General features: G+C 44.9%; 1 protein-coding gene across 1 annotated transcript in view; it reads right to left on the reverse strand.

The window, feature by feature from the left end:
- The window catches only part of PLCH2 (phospholipase C eta 2), a 730,017-nt gene that overhangs the window by 57,694 nt on the left and 654,226 nt on the right, over positions 1 to 18,097 (reverse strand). Inside the window, exons 14-19 of the mRNA XM_044281842.1 lie at positions 16,404 to 16,496; positions 13,046 to 13,146; positions 12,866 to 12,963; positions 8,791 to 8,973; positions 6,734 to 6,841; positions 5,789 to 5,913 (exon numbers count right to left, since the gene is read on the reverse strand). Of these exons, the coding sequence (XP_044137777.1) occupies positions 5,789 to 5,913; positions 6,734 to 6,841; positions 8,791 to 8,973; positions 12,866 to 12,963; positions 13,046 to 13,146; positions 16,404 to 16,496 (708 nt within the window). The remainder of the gene's footprint in view (positions 1 to 5,788; positions 5,914 to 6,733; positions 6,842 to 8,790; positions 8,974 to 12,865; positions 12,964 to 13,045; positions 13,147 to 16,403; positions 16,497 to 18,097) is intronic.

The raw sequence follows: 18,097 nt of genomic DNA on the forward strand, positions 1-18,097 counted from the left end.
GCACGGCCAGGGACGCTATATCTCCCTAACTGCACACTGGGTAAATGTAGTGGCAGCTGGGCCCCAGGCGGAGAGCTGTTTGGCGCACGTCCTGCCGCCGCCAAGGATCGCAGGGCAACATTCTTTGCCTCCTGTTGCCACCTCCTCCTTCTCGGCTTCCTCCTCCTCTTCTTCCACCTGCTCATCCAGTCAGCCACACACCTTCACCACCAACTTCAGCACAGCCCGGGGTAAACGTCAGCAGGCCATTCTGAAACTCATATGTTTGGGGGACAGGCCCCACACCGCACAGGAGTTGTGGCGGGGTATTGAACAACAGACCGACGAGTGGTTGCTGCCGGTGAGCCTCAAGCCCGGCCTGGTGGTGTGTGATAATGGGCGAAATCTCGTTGCAGCTCTGGGACTAGCCAATTTGACGCACATCCCTTGCTTGGCGCATGTGCTGAATTTGGTGGTGCAGAAGTTCATTCACAACTACCCCGACATGTCAGAGCTGCTGCATAAAGTGCGGGCCGTCTGTTCGCGCTTCCGGCGTTCACATCCTGCCGCTGCTCGCCTGTCTGCGCTACAGCGTAACTTCGGCCTTCCCGCTCACCGCCTCATATGCGACGTGCCCACCAGGTGGAACTCCACCTTGCACATGCTGGACAGACTGTGCGAGCAGCAGCAGGCCATAGTGGAGTTTCAGCTGCAGCACGCACGGGTCAGTCGCACTACAGAACAGCACCACTTCACCACCAATGACTGGGCCTCCATGCGAGACCTGTGTGCCCTGTTGCGCTGTTTCGAGTACTCCACCAACATGGCCAGTGGCGATGACACCGTTATCAGCGTTACAATACCACTTCTATGTCTCCTTGAGAAAACACTTAGGGCGATGATGGAACAGGAGGTGGCCCAGGAGGAGGAGGAGGAGGATGAGGAAGAGGGGTCATTTTTAGCACTTTCAGGCCAGTCTCTTCGAAGTGACTCAGAGGGAGGTTTTTTGCAACAGCAGAGGCCAGGTACAAATGTGGCCAGCCAGGGCCCACTACTGGAGGACGAGGAGGACGAGGATGAGGAGGAGGTGGAGGAGGATGAGGATGAAGCATGGTCACAGCGGGGTGGCACCCAACGCAGCTCGGGTCCATCACTGGTGCGTGGCTGGGGGGAAAGGCAGGACGATGACGATACGCCTCCCACAGAGGACAGCTTGTCCTTACCCCTGGGCAGCCTGGCACACATGAGCGACTACATGCTGCAGTGCCTGCGCAACGACAGCAGAGTTGCCCACATTTTAACCTGTGCGGACTACTGGGTTGCCACCCTGCTGGATCCACGCTACAAAGACAATGTGCCCACCTTACTTCCTGCACTGGAGCGTGATAGGAAGATGCGCGAGTACAAGCGCACGTTGGTAGACGCGCTACTGAGAGCATTCCCAAATGTCACAGGGGAACAAGTGGAAGCCCAAGGCCAAGGCAGAGGAGGAGCAAGAGGTCGCCAAGGCAGCTGTGTCACGGCCAGCTCCTCTGAGGGCAGGGTTAGCATGGCAGAGATGTGGAAAACTTTTGTCAACACGCCACAGCTAACTGCACCACCACCTGATACGCAACGTGTTAGCAGGAGGCAACATTTCACTAACATGGTGGAACAGTACGTGTGCACACCCCTCCACGTACTGACTGATGGTTCGGCCCCATTCAACTTCTGGGTCTCTAAATTGTCCACGTGGCCAGAGCTAGCCTTTTATGCCTTGGAGGTGCTGGCCTGCCCGGCAGCCAGCGTTTTGTCTGAACGTGTATTCAGCACAGCAGGGGGCGTCATTACAGACAAACGCAGCCGCCTGTCTACAGCCAATGTGGACAAGCTGACGTTCATAAAAATGAACCAGGCATGGATCCCACAGGACCTGTCCGTCCCTTGTCCAGATTAGACATTAACTACCTCCCCATAACCATATATTATTGGACTCCAGGGCACTTCCTCATTCAATCCTATTTTTATTTTCATTTTACCATTATATTGCGATGCTACCCAAAGTTGAATGAACCTCTCCTCTGCCTGTGTGCTAGGCCTAAATATATGCCAATGGACTGTTGCAGTGGTGGCTGACATGAAGCCTGATTCTCTGCTATGACATGCAGACTAATTCTCTGCTGACATGAAGCCAGATTGTCTGTTACGGGACCTCTCTCCTCTGCCTGGGTGCTGGGCCTAAATTTATGACAATGGACTGTTGCAGTGGTGGCTGACGTGAAGCCTGATTCTCTGCTATGACATGCAGACTGATTCTCTGCTGACATGAAGCCAGATCGTCTGTTACGGGACCTCTCTGCTCTGCCTGTGTGCTAGGCCTAAATATATGCCAATGGACTGTTGCAGTGGTGGGTGACGTGAAGCCTCATTCTCTGCTATGACATGCAGACTGATTCTCTGCTGACATGAAGCCAGATTGTCTGTTACGGGACCTCTCTGCTCTGCCTGTGTGCTAGGCCTAAATATATGCCAATGGACTGTTGCAGTGGTGGGTGACGTGAAGCCTCATTCTCTGCTATGACATGCAGACTGATTCTCTGCTGTCATGAAGCCAGATTGTCTGTTACGGGACCTCTCTGCTCTGCCTGTGTGCTAGGCCTAAATATATGCCAATGGACTGTTGCAGTGGTGGGTGACGTGAAGCCTCATTCTCTGCTATGACATGCAGACTAATTCTCTGCTGACATGAAGACAGATTCTCTGTTACGGGACCTCTCTCCTCTGCCTGTGTGTGTGCTGGGCCTAAATATATGCCAATGGACTGTTGCAGTGGTGGCTGACGTGAAGCCTCATTCTCTGCTATGACATGCAGACTGATTCTCTGCTGACATGAAGCCAGATTCTCTGTTACGGGACCTCTCTCCTCTGCCTGTGTGCTAGGCCTAAATATATGCCAATGGACTGTTGCAGTGGTGGCTGACGTGAAGCCTCATTCTCTGCTATGACATGCAGACTAATTCTCTGCTGACATGAAGACAGATTCTCTGTTACGGGACCTCTCTCCTCTGCCTGGGTGCCGGGGCCTAAATATCTGAGAATGGACTGTTCCAGTGGTGGGTGACGGGAAGCCAGATTCTCTGCTATGGAACCTCTCTCCAATTGATTTTGGTTAATTTTTATTTATTTAATTTTTATTTTAATTAATTTCCCTATCCACATTTGTTTGCAGGGGATTTACCTACATGTTGCTGCCTTTTGCAGCCCTCTAGCCCTTTCCTGGGCTGTTTTACAGCCGTTTTAGTGCCGAAAAGTTCGGGTCCCCATTGACTTCAATGGGGTTCGGGTTCGGGACGAAGTTCGGATCGGGTTCGGATCCCGAACCCGAACATTTCCGGGATGTTCGGCCGAACTTCTCGAACCCGAACATCCAGGTGTTCGCTCAACTCTAGTCTCAGCAGAGAGAAACTTAATTTTTGAAGGACCCTTCTGACAAAACGGTATCGCCCAAAGTGGATAATTCCTTTAGTGAATAGAAATCTCTTATACAATGTATTAGTAATTAGAGCTGATGACCAGACGAGGGCAACACTCTGGGAGTCATGTATTAAGACTGGCATTTTAGATGTCGGTCTTAATATCCCTTATTGCAGGTCTCTACATAACTTCGGCGTATCCACCGCCACTTCTAAATGTAAGACGGCTTCCTTGCTGTCTTACATTTAGACCATTTTCTATGTCCAAACAAAAAATAATAAATGAGATGGGTCTGCCAGCCTGTCCGCTTCCCCATCCACGCCATGCCCACTTCTTTTTAGACCTGGAGTGAGCGGGGAAAAGTCACAGGTTGCGGCGCAAAGTTCCTGAGCGAGAAATATGGCTAATATAGGTGTATTTCTGGTTTTATTTTAATGTATTTACTTCAATGTTGGCTACTTAGCTTTTTTTCAAATGTGAGTTTAAAGTCCACCCGTCTCATTCACAGCTCAGCAGTGGCGTAACTACAGGGGTCGCAGCAGTTGCAGTTGCCTCACGGCCCACGGGTCACCTCTCTAAGGTGGATTGTACTTATTTTATGTCTGGCAAGTATCATAAATCTGAGATGCTGGAGTGCAGCAGAGAGGAGAAGATGATTCATGGTGCACAAAGAGCCTGTGGTAGGACCCCTCCGCCAATCTAAAGGCTATCCCCTATCCTAGGGATAGGGGATAACTTCAAACAACGGGAATACCCCTTTAAATGGGTTGTGTCACTACAATAAAAGGCATTTATCATGTAGAGGAAGTTAATACAAGGCACTTATTAATGTATTGCGATTGTCCATATTGCCTCTTTTGCTGGCTGGATTCATTTTTCTATCATATTATACACTGCTTGTTTCCATGGTTACGTCTAGTGTTGAGCGGCTCTATGAACTCCATACCACAGTAAAATGTATGGGCTCCAGTGAGGCCTTCTTCTTCTAGCCACAAGTAACGCAAGACTTCCTTAGTCTCGTACCCGTGATGTTACAGTTCGGTTCTGCGCATGCATTACTGTTTCAAAAACAAACCAAAGCTGAACTTTGCTTCATTAATGAGGCACAAACCCAAGTTCGGCTTCAGATTTTGACAGGCCTGTAATCCAGCAATGGTGGCCGTACTTGCACAACAGAGGTAAAAGTGCCAGCTGGGATCGTGGGAATACACATAGGACAACGCGTTTTCCTACAGTGTGCAACCACAGCCACTGATGAAGGATTGCAGGGTGGTCGTAACCATGGAAACCAGAAGTGCATAATGCAATGGAAAAAAATGAATCTAGCCAGCAAACAAAGCAATATGGATAATAACAATATCTTAGTAAGTGGTTTGTATTAACTTTCTCTACATGATAAAGCTGACTTACTGAAGTGAGACAACCCCTTTAAGACCACGTTCCCTTGATCATGGGGGTCCCAGCAGTCAGACCCCCACTAGACAATATGGACAATCACAATACATTAGTAAGTGCCTTGTTTGATAAATGCCATTTGTTGATGTGAGGCAACCCCTTTAAGTGGCATATGTATGTACTGGCTGACACCAGAAAGCAAATGCATGCATAGAAACGTACACAAAACATTTTTATGTGAAAGCCTCCTTCCTCTGTCATTCACCACAGTTGATGCCGCAGTTGGTAAGTGGGTGACTCCAACCAGCGTAGATGCACTGCTAGTGCTGCATTGATGGGTCACCTTCTACAAACTACGTTTCGACCTAAACGGTCTTTCTCAAGCTTGAAAAAGACTGTTTAGGTCAAAACGTTGCATGTATTTGATGGAATAAAGGAATTAATGAGACAAGAGAGTGCTGTGGTCCTACTACTTTTTCGGTTGCCTGCTTGGAGGGACGCTACGGACTGGCGTCCAACACCGCGTGCACCACCACATTAAGGCCAGTATACCCTTTAGTGCTGCTACACCGTCTATCCTATGTCACCTTCTACAAAGGCACAGATGGGCTGCTGAAGAAGTTGCATGGGGGAGTCAAACTAAAAGTTTTCATTGGGGCCCATAAGCCCTTTGTTACCCTCCTGCGTAAAGGTACACTTACCTGCTCCGCACCGTTTGGTACACTATTGTCCCCACTTGGTGGACACATCACCAGTGTGGCCAGTTATTGGCTTCAGCGAAACAAGTGACAACTGTCTATGCTGTAAGTTTACAAGCGAGGACCTCCCTGTAACAGCTGATCAGTGGGGGATGTCGGGACTCAGACCATGCCGATGTGATAATGATAACCAATCTTGAGGATAGGTCATCATTATATTTACCAGGATAACCCCTAAACTGGAGAACCAGAAAGCAGCTCACCTCTCCACGGTCTCCCAGCATGGAATCCTTTGGTTTTGGAAGCTGTTGTCCACTGATTATTCTGAGAACTAGCTGCTTCTTTAACTGCCCTGGTAGGGGGTCCTCAGAATTTGGATTAAAGGCACCTAAAAAAAAATATAACGATGAGGGTAAAACAATGTGACATCCTCCTGTTTGTATCTTCATATTGACCCTTCTGTAATGAATAATTCCTGCTAATATGGCAGATGTTAATCAGGTTTATTTGCCCACTGCAGGGCAATGGGCAGGTCAAGACCATTCCAGCAATGGTGGCTGGTAAGGGGTCCATGAATTCCCTATTGCCCGAGGCCGAAGACTACTCTCAGTCCATCACCCTGCATTTGTACTCATGTAGGTAAACCTGTGGAGACTGAATAAGCAGGGGTGCACCACCAATGAGGCCAGGTGAGGCAATCGCCTCAGGCAGCACCAGGTAGGGTAAGAGGGGGGCAGCACAAGGGCCATGGGTAATGAGCGCTTTCATTGTGGCATTGTGCACCCCTGTGAATAAGGCTGGTTTCACACATAGAAGGCCATTTATCAAGGCTAGCATTCCCATACAACAGTATTGATCCTTGGGTGCTGGAGTGAGATGGAACTAATTTATTAGGAGGTGGATGGGATTAGCAATTGATGCACCAAACAATGAAGTCTACACCCTCTAGGGCTGGCGTTAGTTGTAGTAAATCCAGCAGGCCACCTTAGATGGCCCTCTCGCATCAGGAACCAGTTGTGGCTGCAAGCCCTGCACCAGCTATACCCACGACCTTGTATAGGATGAGTGAACACCTTAATAGACTATGAGTTGTACAGTTCAATATGTAGTTTTCCAAATAAATATTATATAAAATGTATGTGATGTGATATTACCAGGCCTAACTGTAGTCTACCGCCATACTGTGTGTACATCATAATGTTCCTCACCTTGACACATGCATTTCGGCTTCAGACAGTAACCACAGCTCCCATTGCTGCTGAACTTCGCTCGATTAAGCTGCAACATTCGACCCTCTGACTGGTAATTTAAAGCAACTGTTGAAGAAGCAAAAAATATATTATGACCTGATCCCATACTCCTATGATCTGTTAAATCACTGCAAGACATACATGACTGCACTTACTGAACAGCCATTTATAGGCCTCATATCAGCCTGGGCCTGTTTTAAGGTCTGGCAAACAGAGTATTATTTGAACATTGTATATTATTTGGGCTCTATGTGGTGGTTTTATTTTGCTGTCTGTGGCAGTATTATCTTGGCACTGTATGGCAGGATGCAGTATTATGTGGATTGAAATTACAACAAAAATGGCCCACAAATGGCAGCTTGATATTAGCTAACATAAAGGAGTTATCCCATGATATTTGTAAAAAATGGAAATCAGGCATCGTATAGTACAAGTCAATATATTTCTAACAAAGCCAGAACTAGTCCTGTACCTCACATGGATCTAAAGATCTCTTCGTTCATTGCTCTAATTTCTCTGGTAGGTTTATTTTAAGCTGTCAGCTCAGGGGTATATCATTTCTTAGGGGACATGTTCCTTCTGCTGCAGCTCTCTCCCTGTAACAGCTCAGGCGGCATGTTCTTTCAGCTACAAATCTCCCTGTCACAGCTCAGGAGGTGCGCCTGTCCCAAGGGGTGGGTACTTTCTGCAGCAGCTCTCTTCCTGTAACTGTCACAACCTCTAGGGTGGCTGCCACATAGTGCAGATTTGTGTGCAGAAAATCTTCATGAAATTCACACCAATACAGCACAAAAACGCACATAAATCTGCACTATTTATCATGTTTTTTGTGCATTTTTGTGTGCAGAATTGGTGCACATCGTGTTCAGGCACCTTTAAAAGTAGATGCAGCAAGTGGCATCTGTGATGCTACCGAGGTGGAATGGAAAAATAAGGAAAAGAACAAACAGCAGGTGGTGCTATTCATATTTTAGATTTTATCGAATAACCCGGTGGCTATGCTTCATTTTTAATTAAATGCATTTTTCAAACCAGCACCTGGATCTGAATACTTTGGTAATTGCACGTAAACTAAATATAGCCACTGCGCTATTCAATAAAATGTATCTGTAAAACTTGTCGTTTGTTATTTTCCTTATTTCTTGTCCACCTAACTGAGGTGGTCGCAAGTGCACACTTTAAATCTTTAACTGCCATATCTTCTGTTAGAAGCTGTGACAGTTACAGGGAGAGGGGCAGCAGAAAGGACACATCCCCTGAGCTGCCAGCCTGAGATAAAATAAGCAGAGCTATTAGTGGGGGAGATCTCTGGACCCATGTGAGGTACAGGACTGATTGTTAGAAAGGGATTGTCATGGACTATATGTCTGGTTTTCTTTTGACATCAGTTATGCCAGAACCCTTTGAAGTAAGAATGGCTTCAAAAGACCATTGGAATTCTGTGCAGTACACGGACAGCCAATTGACTTCGCTTTATACTGCAATGCTTCATTTTGCCAGCTTGACCAGGATACAGGATTGCCAGGATAAAGGGATTGCCAAAGAATTCAAGCCCTTTGAGTCAAATTCATATTGTACTAACCAGAACAATTCACTTCAAGTGCAAGGCAGATAAGTATAGGGGTAGAGTTGCTCTTCCAAAGGGTATGCCAGTAAGGACAGCCTGCTTTCAAAGGGTCATTTCACATTGCGTTAGTCTACTATTGAAATAATGGGGGCCTATGAGACAAGTTAACCAATGCCACCATTGTTTTTCTGGGGGGAAACACCTACAATACAGATTTTGTATGAAAAGACCCTAAGCTGCACCCATGGCAAAGTCATGAAACCAAAGACTCCTTTACATTTCTTCTATATAGGTGTAGTCCTAAGTGAGCAACCAACCTATATGCTATCCATTTACTAGGGGCACACATTCGGCATCAATGCATGAGCCATGGAGGCTCAACATTGTCTATAGAAAATATCTATAAAACTATGTCATGTTGGCATGTTGAGGTTCTTGAGTAACTTACCTAACTGGCAACCAGCATTCCAGAAAGGCTGGGGGTTGTAGTTACTAGAGTCCACTCTGTAGGAAGAAGGGTAGATGCGGGACAGCTGGTGTTGGTTGAATCTAAGAAACTGTACAGGTTTCTGCTGAAGGATCTGATGAGCTTTTGTCTCACTAAATGAAGATACCTGCCAGCTGCTGGAAACTGGGAAGGGGAGAGCAAATATAGAAAGTTATAATTACTATAATTGTTCTAGAATACAAGCTGGAGTATTATCATTTCTCTGTACTGGTAAATGCAACACTGTCATCAATGCTTTACAATCAAAGAAGCAATATAAAACATTACCATCACAAAATATGAGACAGAAGGAGAGAAGACATCCTGTAAGAGCTTACACTCAAAGGCCTAGTTTGCTGTTTTCTATTTGATGCAGTTATATGTAGCATATAGGCATGCCAGAGGTCCCTGTATTGGAAATAGGCTTTGTGTAGTAGTCACGCTTCCCTCAGCCATGACCAAGGTCTGGGGACATGGTAATTGTATACCGCCTACTCAGAATTCAATTGGCTATGTACTCTACAGGGAGGAAACTAATCCTACCTGTTCTAACTGAAGTATGAGAAAACCCCCTAGTGACCCAGCCAAAATGTTAAGGTCTTACTCTGCCCAGGAAGAACCTTGAAGCCACCAGATACTTTCCTGCAACTATTGTGACCCTGGCAGGAACCCAGAAGCCTGCCTCTGCACCGTCCAGAAAGGCTACTACCTAGCCAACAGAAGCCAAGCAGCCAGCGACAACTGTTTCAGTTTTCACAGAGAGGCCATCGCCAGAACCACCAACAACGACTAACCCAAAGTCATCTGGGTTGACATCTACTGTTCCACCTATTGCTGAGGTGGAGAACACTATTGCCGTAGATCATGCAGCTGGAGGTACTGCCCAACGCTAAGCATCCACAAAAAGTCAAAGCCAGAGTCATTGACTAGGTAAGAGACTAGGCCATTGTTTCGATATAAAGCCCTCAGTGAGCTCTGCAACCTCCAGGTATAGTTACCAGGGATTGTTCCCATTGTCTACATTATTCTGAACTACGATGGGCTTTGCCTTTATATAAAGATTGTTGCCCCCAAGTCCCTGTGCCAGAAATTATTACAGCCTTTTCATTATTGCTCAATATATGCCTTATGATGGTCTCTTAGAGGTAGAAGACAGTAGAGAACAAGAGTGCACCAGAGACTGGTTATGCAGTTATGCAGTGTACTAGAACCCCACTGCATAAGAGTTCAATGTAATGTGACTTTAGGCACTGTGTATCTTAGGGGTTGTGTGTAGAGGAAAGTACGGGGTTAGAGGCCCTAGTAATTGTGACCTGTGTGGCTGACTCAGCCCTTTAGCTAGGAGGCTGCTGAGTCAGTGTGTGGCTGAAAGCCAGAGAGACAGGCTGTGTGTGAGAGTGGAGCAACAGACAACAGCCTTGTAGGACAAGTGCCAGCCTCTGAGGAACAGCTGACTGGAATTTAATGGATTGCACAGCAGCCATTTACAGGGCAGAGTGCTGAAAAATACAAGCCAGTGTAAGGTAAAGTCTATAGTTAAGGGTATGGACTTCACTGCCATTTGGTTGGACTATAAGTTTCAGATATGCTGCCATAGTTTAGAGATGGTCTGACCAACTTTCACACGTCTGCCCCGCAGTGGAAACCGCAGAAATACCTATTGCACTAGCTGGGCATTGTAGTGCCACATTTTGAGAGAGTCAGCAACCTGAGAAGGAACAAAACGTATTCTATCATATAGGGGGCTGCCCTATGGTTGCACAGGAAAAGTGTGATAGTGCAGAAGACTGCAAAAGAGAAAGACTGCACCCCCTGCCTGAATTTGAGAAGACTGTGCAGATTATAAAGACCTCCATTGCTTATCTTAGAAAAACTCGGAGGAGACCAGTAAACTCCTTACTCTCCCATACACACAACCTTTGGGGAGATTGTCTAAAATTACTAACCTTTGCAAGTGTAAGGGCTCATGCACATGACCGTTGGTGTTTTGTGGTCCGTTTTTCATGGATTCGTTGTCCCATATCTGATGCTTTTTTTCCCTCTGGTTTAAGTCCCCTTCCGTTATTCAACAAAACATATCCGTATGCAATCCGTTTTTTGCGGATCGGGAACGGAAACCGTAACTTATTAATCACCAAACAGATGAGGAATATATGGGCTGGTCATAGCATTTCTACAGTATGGATCCACAAAATACAGATGACATACAGATGTGTTCTGTGTGTGTTCCGTATTTTTTGCGAACCTATTGACTTGAATGGTGCCTCGGACCGCGATTTGCGGACAATAATAGGACAAAAAAAAATAAAAATATGGAACGGAGGCGAAAAGAAAATACGTTCGTGTGCATGAGCCCTAAAGGTGAATCTATAAACTGTTTAGGACCATAAGACCATGAGTGAAAACAAAGGTAATACCTGTCTATGGTTTGGGACTTTGCTGCTTGTGGAAAGGGTTAATTGCTTCAGGCATTAACCTTTACAATGGACTAGCTAACTGTTGAAGGATAGACACCCTGCTATCTGTGCATGTATTTTGAAAAACTGGACTTATCCTCAAAAGTGTAAGTATACCTCAGTAAAGCTTGTTGAACTTGTTATCTTACACTGCCCTCCTTGTTGCCCTGCACCCAACACCTGCACTAGAGATGAGCAAAGTATTGAAAAATTCGATTCAGCTGCTTTGCCTAATTTTACAAAAAAATTCGCTTTGTGACATTATTTTGTCACGAAGCGCATTTCTTTGAAGTAGTGGGTGCAATGACAGGGAATGGCGATTGCGCTGCTGCCCAACATTGTATCCAACATTAATATTACAGTGTAAAAAAAATAATATAATACTTACCCTCATCCATTTGATCCGTCTGTTCCCGCTCAAATGGATGAGGTAAGTAGGATTTATTTTTATTACCACTATTCAGGGAAAATCGATTTGTTATCCAGAAACACAAGGAAATACGGCTTCGTGGCAAGTCAAATTTCCCTTGAAATTAAAATCAAATTCCACTTTTTCTGGAATTTGATTCGCTCAACACTAACCTGTACTCCTGCCAGCATTGCATTGCCTGCATCACCAGTAAGTCTTGCTTTCCACCCATCTACCTAACATCAAGGGCAACCTACCTTGTTACTAGGCCTCAGGGAGACCCTTGTTCTTTCATTTTGGAAGGAACAGGTTGTCTCAAGCCCAGACACTATTTCAGGGAAATTCAGGGTTTCCAGAGTCTCAGGTTCCTGTGTATGAACATTTCTACCCTCAAGGTCTGTTCATATGGATAGGAGTCAGGCCCAGGATTAGGGTTTATATAGGTGGTGTCCGTTTCCCTTTCCCTAGATTTGAGGCCTAGTTCCTTTTCTCTTCCCTCCTGTTGTCGGTGTGGTGTTCCCTCCCACATAACTTGCGTGACAGCCACCTTCAACTACCATTCCCATCCGCTACTCGACTCTCACCGTGCGGATATATAAAGGCCTGGTCTGCGTCTTGTTTGTCTGTATGCAGTTTTCATTTTCTGCAAGCATTTAATCAGCAGATTTCTACTTTATGTCACATGCAAGCTTTTTCTTAAAACCGGTTGTTGGGAGAAAGTCATTGTTGTCAGATTTATAACAAGTGTAAGGGGAATACAAGGACATCACGAGGAGGTTACATGAAACATAAAATTCTATGACAGACGAGCTATTAGCTGAAAGCTCCAGCCTGAATATCAACACTGTTTGGATATCCACATTTATGAATTTCAGGTTACTTAGAGGTCGGAAAGGTTCATGAAAAAAAGCGAGTCTACACTCACTGCTGTGGCTAGCCAAATATGTATATTCTATAGTATTACACTATTAATGGCAAGGTCCACTAAAGTGAGAGGCGGCATGGCTCATGAATGGAGGAAGGGGGGGTCCCAAGCACGATACCCCCTTTAGGATGTCCTAGTAAGGCATATGAAATGGGCTTCTCTTGATGAGATCAAAAAAAGCTAAGTAACAGAATAAAACACAAAAAATCCAAATGCAAGACAGGAAATTCAATCACTTTAACTTACTTTCTGTTTCCACATCGTGGATACCCACTGACTTTGTGTACTTCACCAGATCTGACAATGCTCTTGAGAGTTTCATGGTCTTCTTCTGCCGGTTTATTCTACAAAATAAATTGAAGAATCAGTTAAGCAGAACAAATCTGAGCTGTTAAGAAAAAAATAAGAGCAGAAACAACATAATACCTGCTGTAATGTACAGAGGGCCGTGCAATGCTTCCTTGCCGGTCTAGACTGTCATCTCCTTCTTCCAAACTTGAGCTCTTTTTAATCCGGGCTCCTTTTTTCTAAAGGTCGGAGAGAAGATAATTGCAATATAACATACTGTATGTGCGCTCCGAGTCCTATTATTTCTAATGCTTGGTTTACATGTTTCCAGAATGGATGAAGTTAACATAGAAATCCACTGACATGATTTGGTTAAACCTGTATTTACCTTTGCAACCATTTTTGTATTGCTTCACATCATCTAAAACAAACATATGAAGTACAATACCCCAGATAGTGTAAATGTCACGTTATGTATCTACTGTATCTTCAGGAATGATAAGGTATAGCTGGCATTAGGCTAGAGCTACTCAGCGACATGTGTGGGATGACAAAAAAAAGGTACGTCTAAACAGCAACATTTCTCCCTCGACTTGTTGCTGCTGTAATGACGGTCAATGGTGTATCAATGCGACATGCTGCAACTGCGATGCGATAGTCACAAACATTTTCTATTCCACTATTCCTCTCTTGCTGGGAGTGGTCTGGTCCTGTTTCCTACCAAGAGGGGGAGTTCCAGAGTTAGCTGAGCAAGCCTGGAATGAGGGAACAAGTCTATCTTCTCCCACTCCAAGGGTCCTGGGACTATGAAAACAGCTCATCTGTGAGGACTACTACCCCAAGGAAGACCGCAGGGTCCAAGGCCACAAAATAACTGCAAGCAAAGTCATCATACAGCCTACAAAGTCAGGAGAGTCCTCAAAACTACAGCTACACAGATTTCACTGCAGGTGAGGGGATAACAAGTTAAGACACCCATATTCACAGTTCAGGATAAGAACATGCAAAAGCCTGCATTACACAAGTAGACACCTATAGTCAGAAGAAAGAGAAGGACTACTCTAGATTGATATTGTCTGCTATCTTGCCTGCCACCATATCTCATCATCTGGGGATAGAGACATCGCACCTTGTACGGATGACAACTGGATGTACTGCAATTCATCCTTTGCACTCAGTAAAGAAAAACATTTGATGTTCTATGTCTGCCGGATGCTTTCCCACCACCTTTTCAGTGCGCCAAACCCCAGTGAACAACGACTCATCAGGGCTCCTAGCACTTCCATCCTCTGCTCCGGCTCCTCAGGAGCTTGCCACAGAACCAATGCTACAAACTGCCTTGTTTAAAATCCAGGCTCCTGTGCAGACCTGTGTGTCCCCATGGCTGAAGACTACAAACAAGCCTTGTGTAGTCTGATCCTACAGTCATGCCTTTTTTCCATGTGTCCTCCCACTAACACAAAGATATACAGTACAGACCAAAAGTTTGGACACACCTTCTCATTCAAAGAGTTTTCTTTATTTTCATGACTATGAAAATTGTAGATTCACACTGAAGGCATCAAAACTATGAATTAACACATGTGGAATTATATACATAACAAAAAAGTGTAAAACAACTGAAAATATGTCATATTCTAGGTTCTTCAAAGTAGCCACCTTTTGCTTTGATTACTGCTTTGCACACTCTTGGCATTCTTTTGATGAGCTTCAAGAGGTAGTCACCTGAAATAGTTTTTACTTCACAGGTGGGCCCTGTCAGGTTTAATAAGTGGGATTTCTTGCCTTATAAATGGGGTTGGGACCATCAGTTGCGTTGTGGAGAAGTCAGGTGGATACACAGCTGATAGTCCTACTGAATAGACTGTTAGAATTTGTATTATGGCAAGAAAAAAGCAGCTAAGTAAAGAAAAACGAGTGGCCATCATTACTTTAAGAAATGAAGGTCAGTCAGTCCAAAAAATTGGGACAACTTTGAAAGTGTCCCCAAGTGCAGTCACAAAAACCATTAAGCGCTACAAAGAAACTGGCTCATATGTGGACCGTCCCAGGAAAGGAAGACCAAGAGTCACCTCTGCTGCGGAGGATAAGTTCATTCGAGTCACCAGCCTCAGAAATCGCAGGTTAACAGCAGCTCAGATTAGAGACCAAGTCAATGCCACACAGAGTTCTAGCAGCAGACACATCTCTAGAACAACTGTTAAGAGGAGACTGTGTGAATCAGGCCTTCATGGTAGAATATCTACTAGGAAACCACTGCTAAGGACAGGCAACAAGCAGAAGAGACTTGTTTGGGCTAAAGAACACAATGAATGGACATTAGACCAGTGGAAATCTGTGCTTTGGTCTGATGAGTCCAAATTTGAGATCTTTGGTTCCAACCACCGTGCCTTTGTGCGACGCAGAAAAGATGAACGGATGGACTCTTCATGCCTGGTTCCCACCGTGAAGCATGGAGGAGGAGGTGTGATGGTGTGGGGGTGCTTTGCTGGTGACACTGTTGGGGATTTATTCAAAACTGAAGGCATACTGAACCAGCATGGCTACCACAGCATCTTGCAGCGGCATGCTATTCCATCCGGTTTGCGTTTAGTTGGACCATCATTTATTTTTCAACAGGACAATGACCCCAAACACACCTCCAGGCTGTGTAAGGGCTATTTGACCATGAAGGAGAGTGATGGGGTGCTGCGCCAGATGACCTGGCCTCCACAGTCACCGGACCTGAACCCAATCGAGATGGTTTGGGGTGAGCTGGACAGCAGAGTGAAGGCAAAAGGGCAAACAAGTGCTAAGCATCTCTGGGAACTCCTTCAAGACTGTTGGAAGACCATTTCAGGTGACTACCTCTTGAAGCTCATCAAGAGAATGCCAAGAGTGTGCAAAGCAGCCATCAAAGCAAAAGGTGGCTACTTTGAAGAACCTAGAATATGACATATTTTCAGTTGTTTCACACTTTTTTGTTATGTATATAATTCCACATGTGTTAATTCATAGTTTTGATGCCTTCAGTGTGAATCTACAATTTTCATAGTCATGAAAATAAAGAATACTCTTTGAATGAGAAGGTGTGTCCAAACTTATGGTCTGTACTGTATGTTGTGTAACACTTAACTGCAGGATCAGGCTGTACACTGATTTAGTTTGTAATTATGCAGACACCTAAATCTACATAGGAGCTGTAGTCACAAAAAGTCATATTTATTCAAAACCATTTGCATTGGGGTAGCAATAGGAGACCATATGTATGACTGAAGGGCCATAAGTGGATATATATGCTAGGCCATGTGCTCCTTTGGCACTCAGGACATTGCCACAGCTCCTTTGGCTCCTCAGGACATTGCCACAGCTGCTTCATAAAGAAATCTCAGGCAATCTCAATGTTTTCTCAATATCTCATAGGAAACCAACAATACGAGATGGTACAAAGTAACAAGTCTGCTCCAGTGTATAGGGAGTGATATTCAGCATCGCATGACATTAGTGTCACATTCACCTTGCGCTTGGAAAAGCTTCCCATCAAGGAGCGACTGTGACGTTTATTGGGGCTAGGTTCTTCTCCTGACTCCGTCTCCTCTTCTGTCTTACTCTGTAATGCAAAGTGAAAAGGATTAGTGTCTGAAGTACAACTATCTGGCCGGGGCATGAGACTTTGGTGGACCACTTTGAAAGGGATTTTCTCATTTTCATTGCTGCCAGCAAAATAATAAAACCTTCAAAAATGTTTTTTTTTTCTTTACTTTACACCTTGATTTGATTTTTTTTTTTAATGATTGTGCATCTGACAAAAGTACATAAAATTTGATGTATGACAATGTGATTCTGGAGCCATACAATATTGCAGTGCACATCTGTGCAGTTTTCTGTGGTTGATGCGCTGCAATGAAAGAATGAACCCAAGGGCAGGCTATTGGAAATAACACCACCAGGCATCTACAATACCATTCAGTCGACAATCTGCTATAATGACATGCAGAGAATATGAGATAATTCTACCACTAGGGTGCGCTGTGACTTAACAAATTACACACTCATTCGGTACTGCAGCACTATGCACAAGATTATTTTATTGTAGTTTTTATTTTCCTTGCGAATGTCGCCCAGAGTTGATTATTATACGGCGGTGTGGTCTGTTTTGCAGCACAGGGTGTTCTCTCCAAGGAGACAAATAATTTCATATTTCTATACTCTTCTCTGGCATTTATGCACAGGCAGCAATATCATCTAATTAATAGGCAGCTGCCATGCAAAGTCATTTTGTTATCATTCACCCATAGAGCCAGGATCGGACTAAAAGGTGAAATGGGATCAGCAGGGAATTCATACAATTATTAAAAAGTTGGAAGTATTCTCCATTCAGGATAGGCAGGTCACAGGGTGTATAATGAGGGGAAAAAACCGGAGATGGTTTTATGCGGTAAGTGAATAGGGTAAAATATACAGTAAAGATGAATAATAAAAAATATATATATTCTTGATGCAAAAGATCTAAAGAAACTACCGATTTCTGCATAGTTGTAAACTAGAAGAGCAAGAAAAATCTATAGGTAAAGTAGGACGATAAAGGGAATGAAAAGTGAGTAGAAGCAGGGGCAAACATAGAAGAAAGAGGGACCATTGGAAGAATGGACATGCAGTCTTCTGGTGCTTGTTGATACAGCCAACCTATGCTAGACGGCATCTCTCCAGGGGCGCGAAACAAACATTAGTTGGTGAAATCAGGTTTTAAAGGAAACCTATCTGCAGTTTCATGCTGCTTGAACTAAAGGCAGGATGAAATACCAACAGGCTCCCTCAGAACAAAGAACTACGATTTGCACTATGGTGTGTCATCTAGGGAGAAGTGTCCGCCGGGTAGTTTCCCTCTGGCTTCACTGTCCCTGGCTTTGTATTATATAGGGAGAGACCGGTCAATCAAGCCGGTGGGGAGAAGCTGTGCAGCTGTATCCTTAATTGGAAAACATGGGGACTTCTATTTTCTATTAGCTACTATAAACAATACCCTATGGGGGATGGGAGGGTATCGTCATATATTCGGCGCATCCTCTGGCAACACAGGGGACAAAGCGCCAGTCTGCATCCTCTGGCAGCACACAAAGCGCCAGTCTGCATCCTCTGGCAGCACACAAAGCGCCAGTCTGCATCCTCTGGCAGCACACAAAGCGCCAGTCTGCATCCTCTGGCCGCACA

This window comes from Bufo gargarizans, chromosome 2 (genome assembly GCF_014858855.1).
Source record: "Bufo gargarizans isolate SCDJY-AF-19 chromosome 2, ASM1485885v1, whole genome shotgun sequence".
NCBI lineage: Eukaryota > Metazoa > Chordata > Amphibia > Anura > Bufonidae > Bufo > Bufo gargarizans.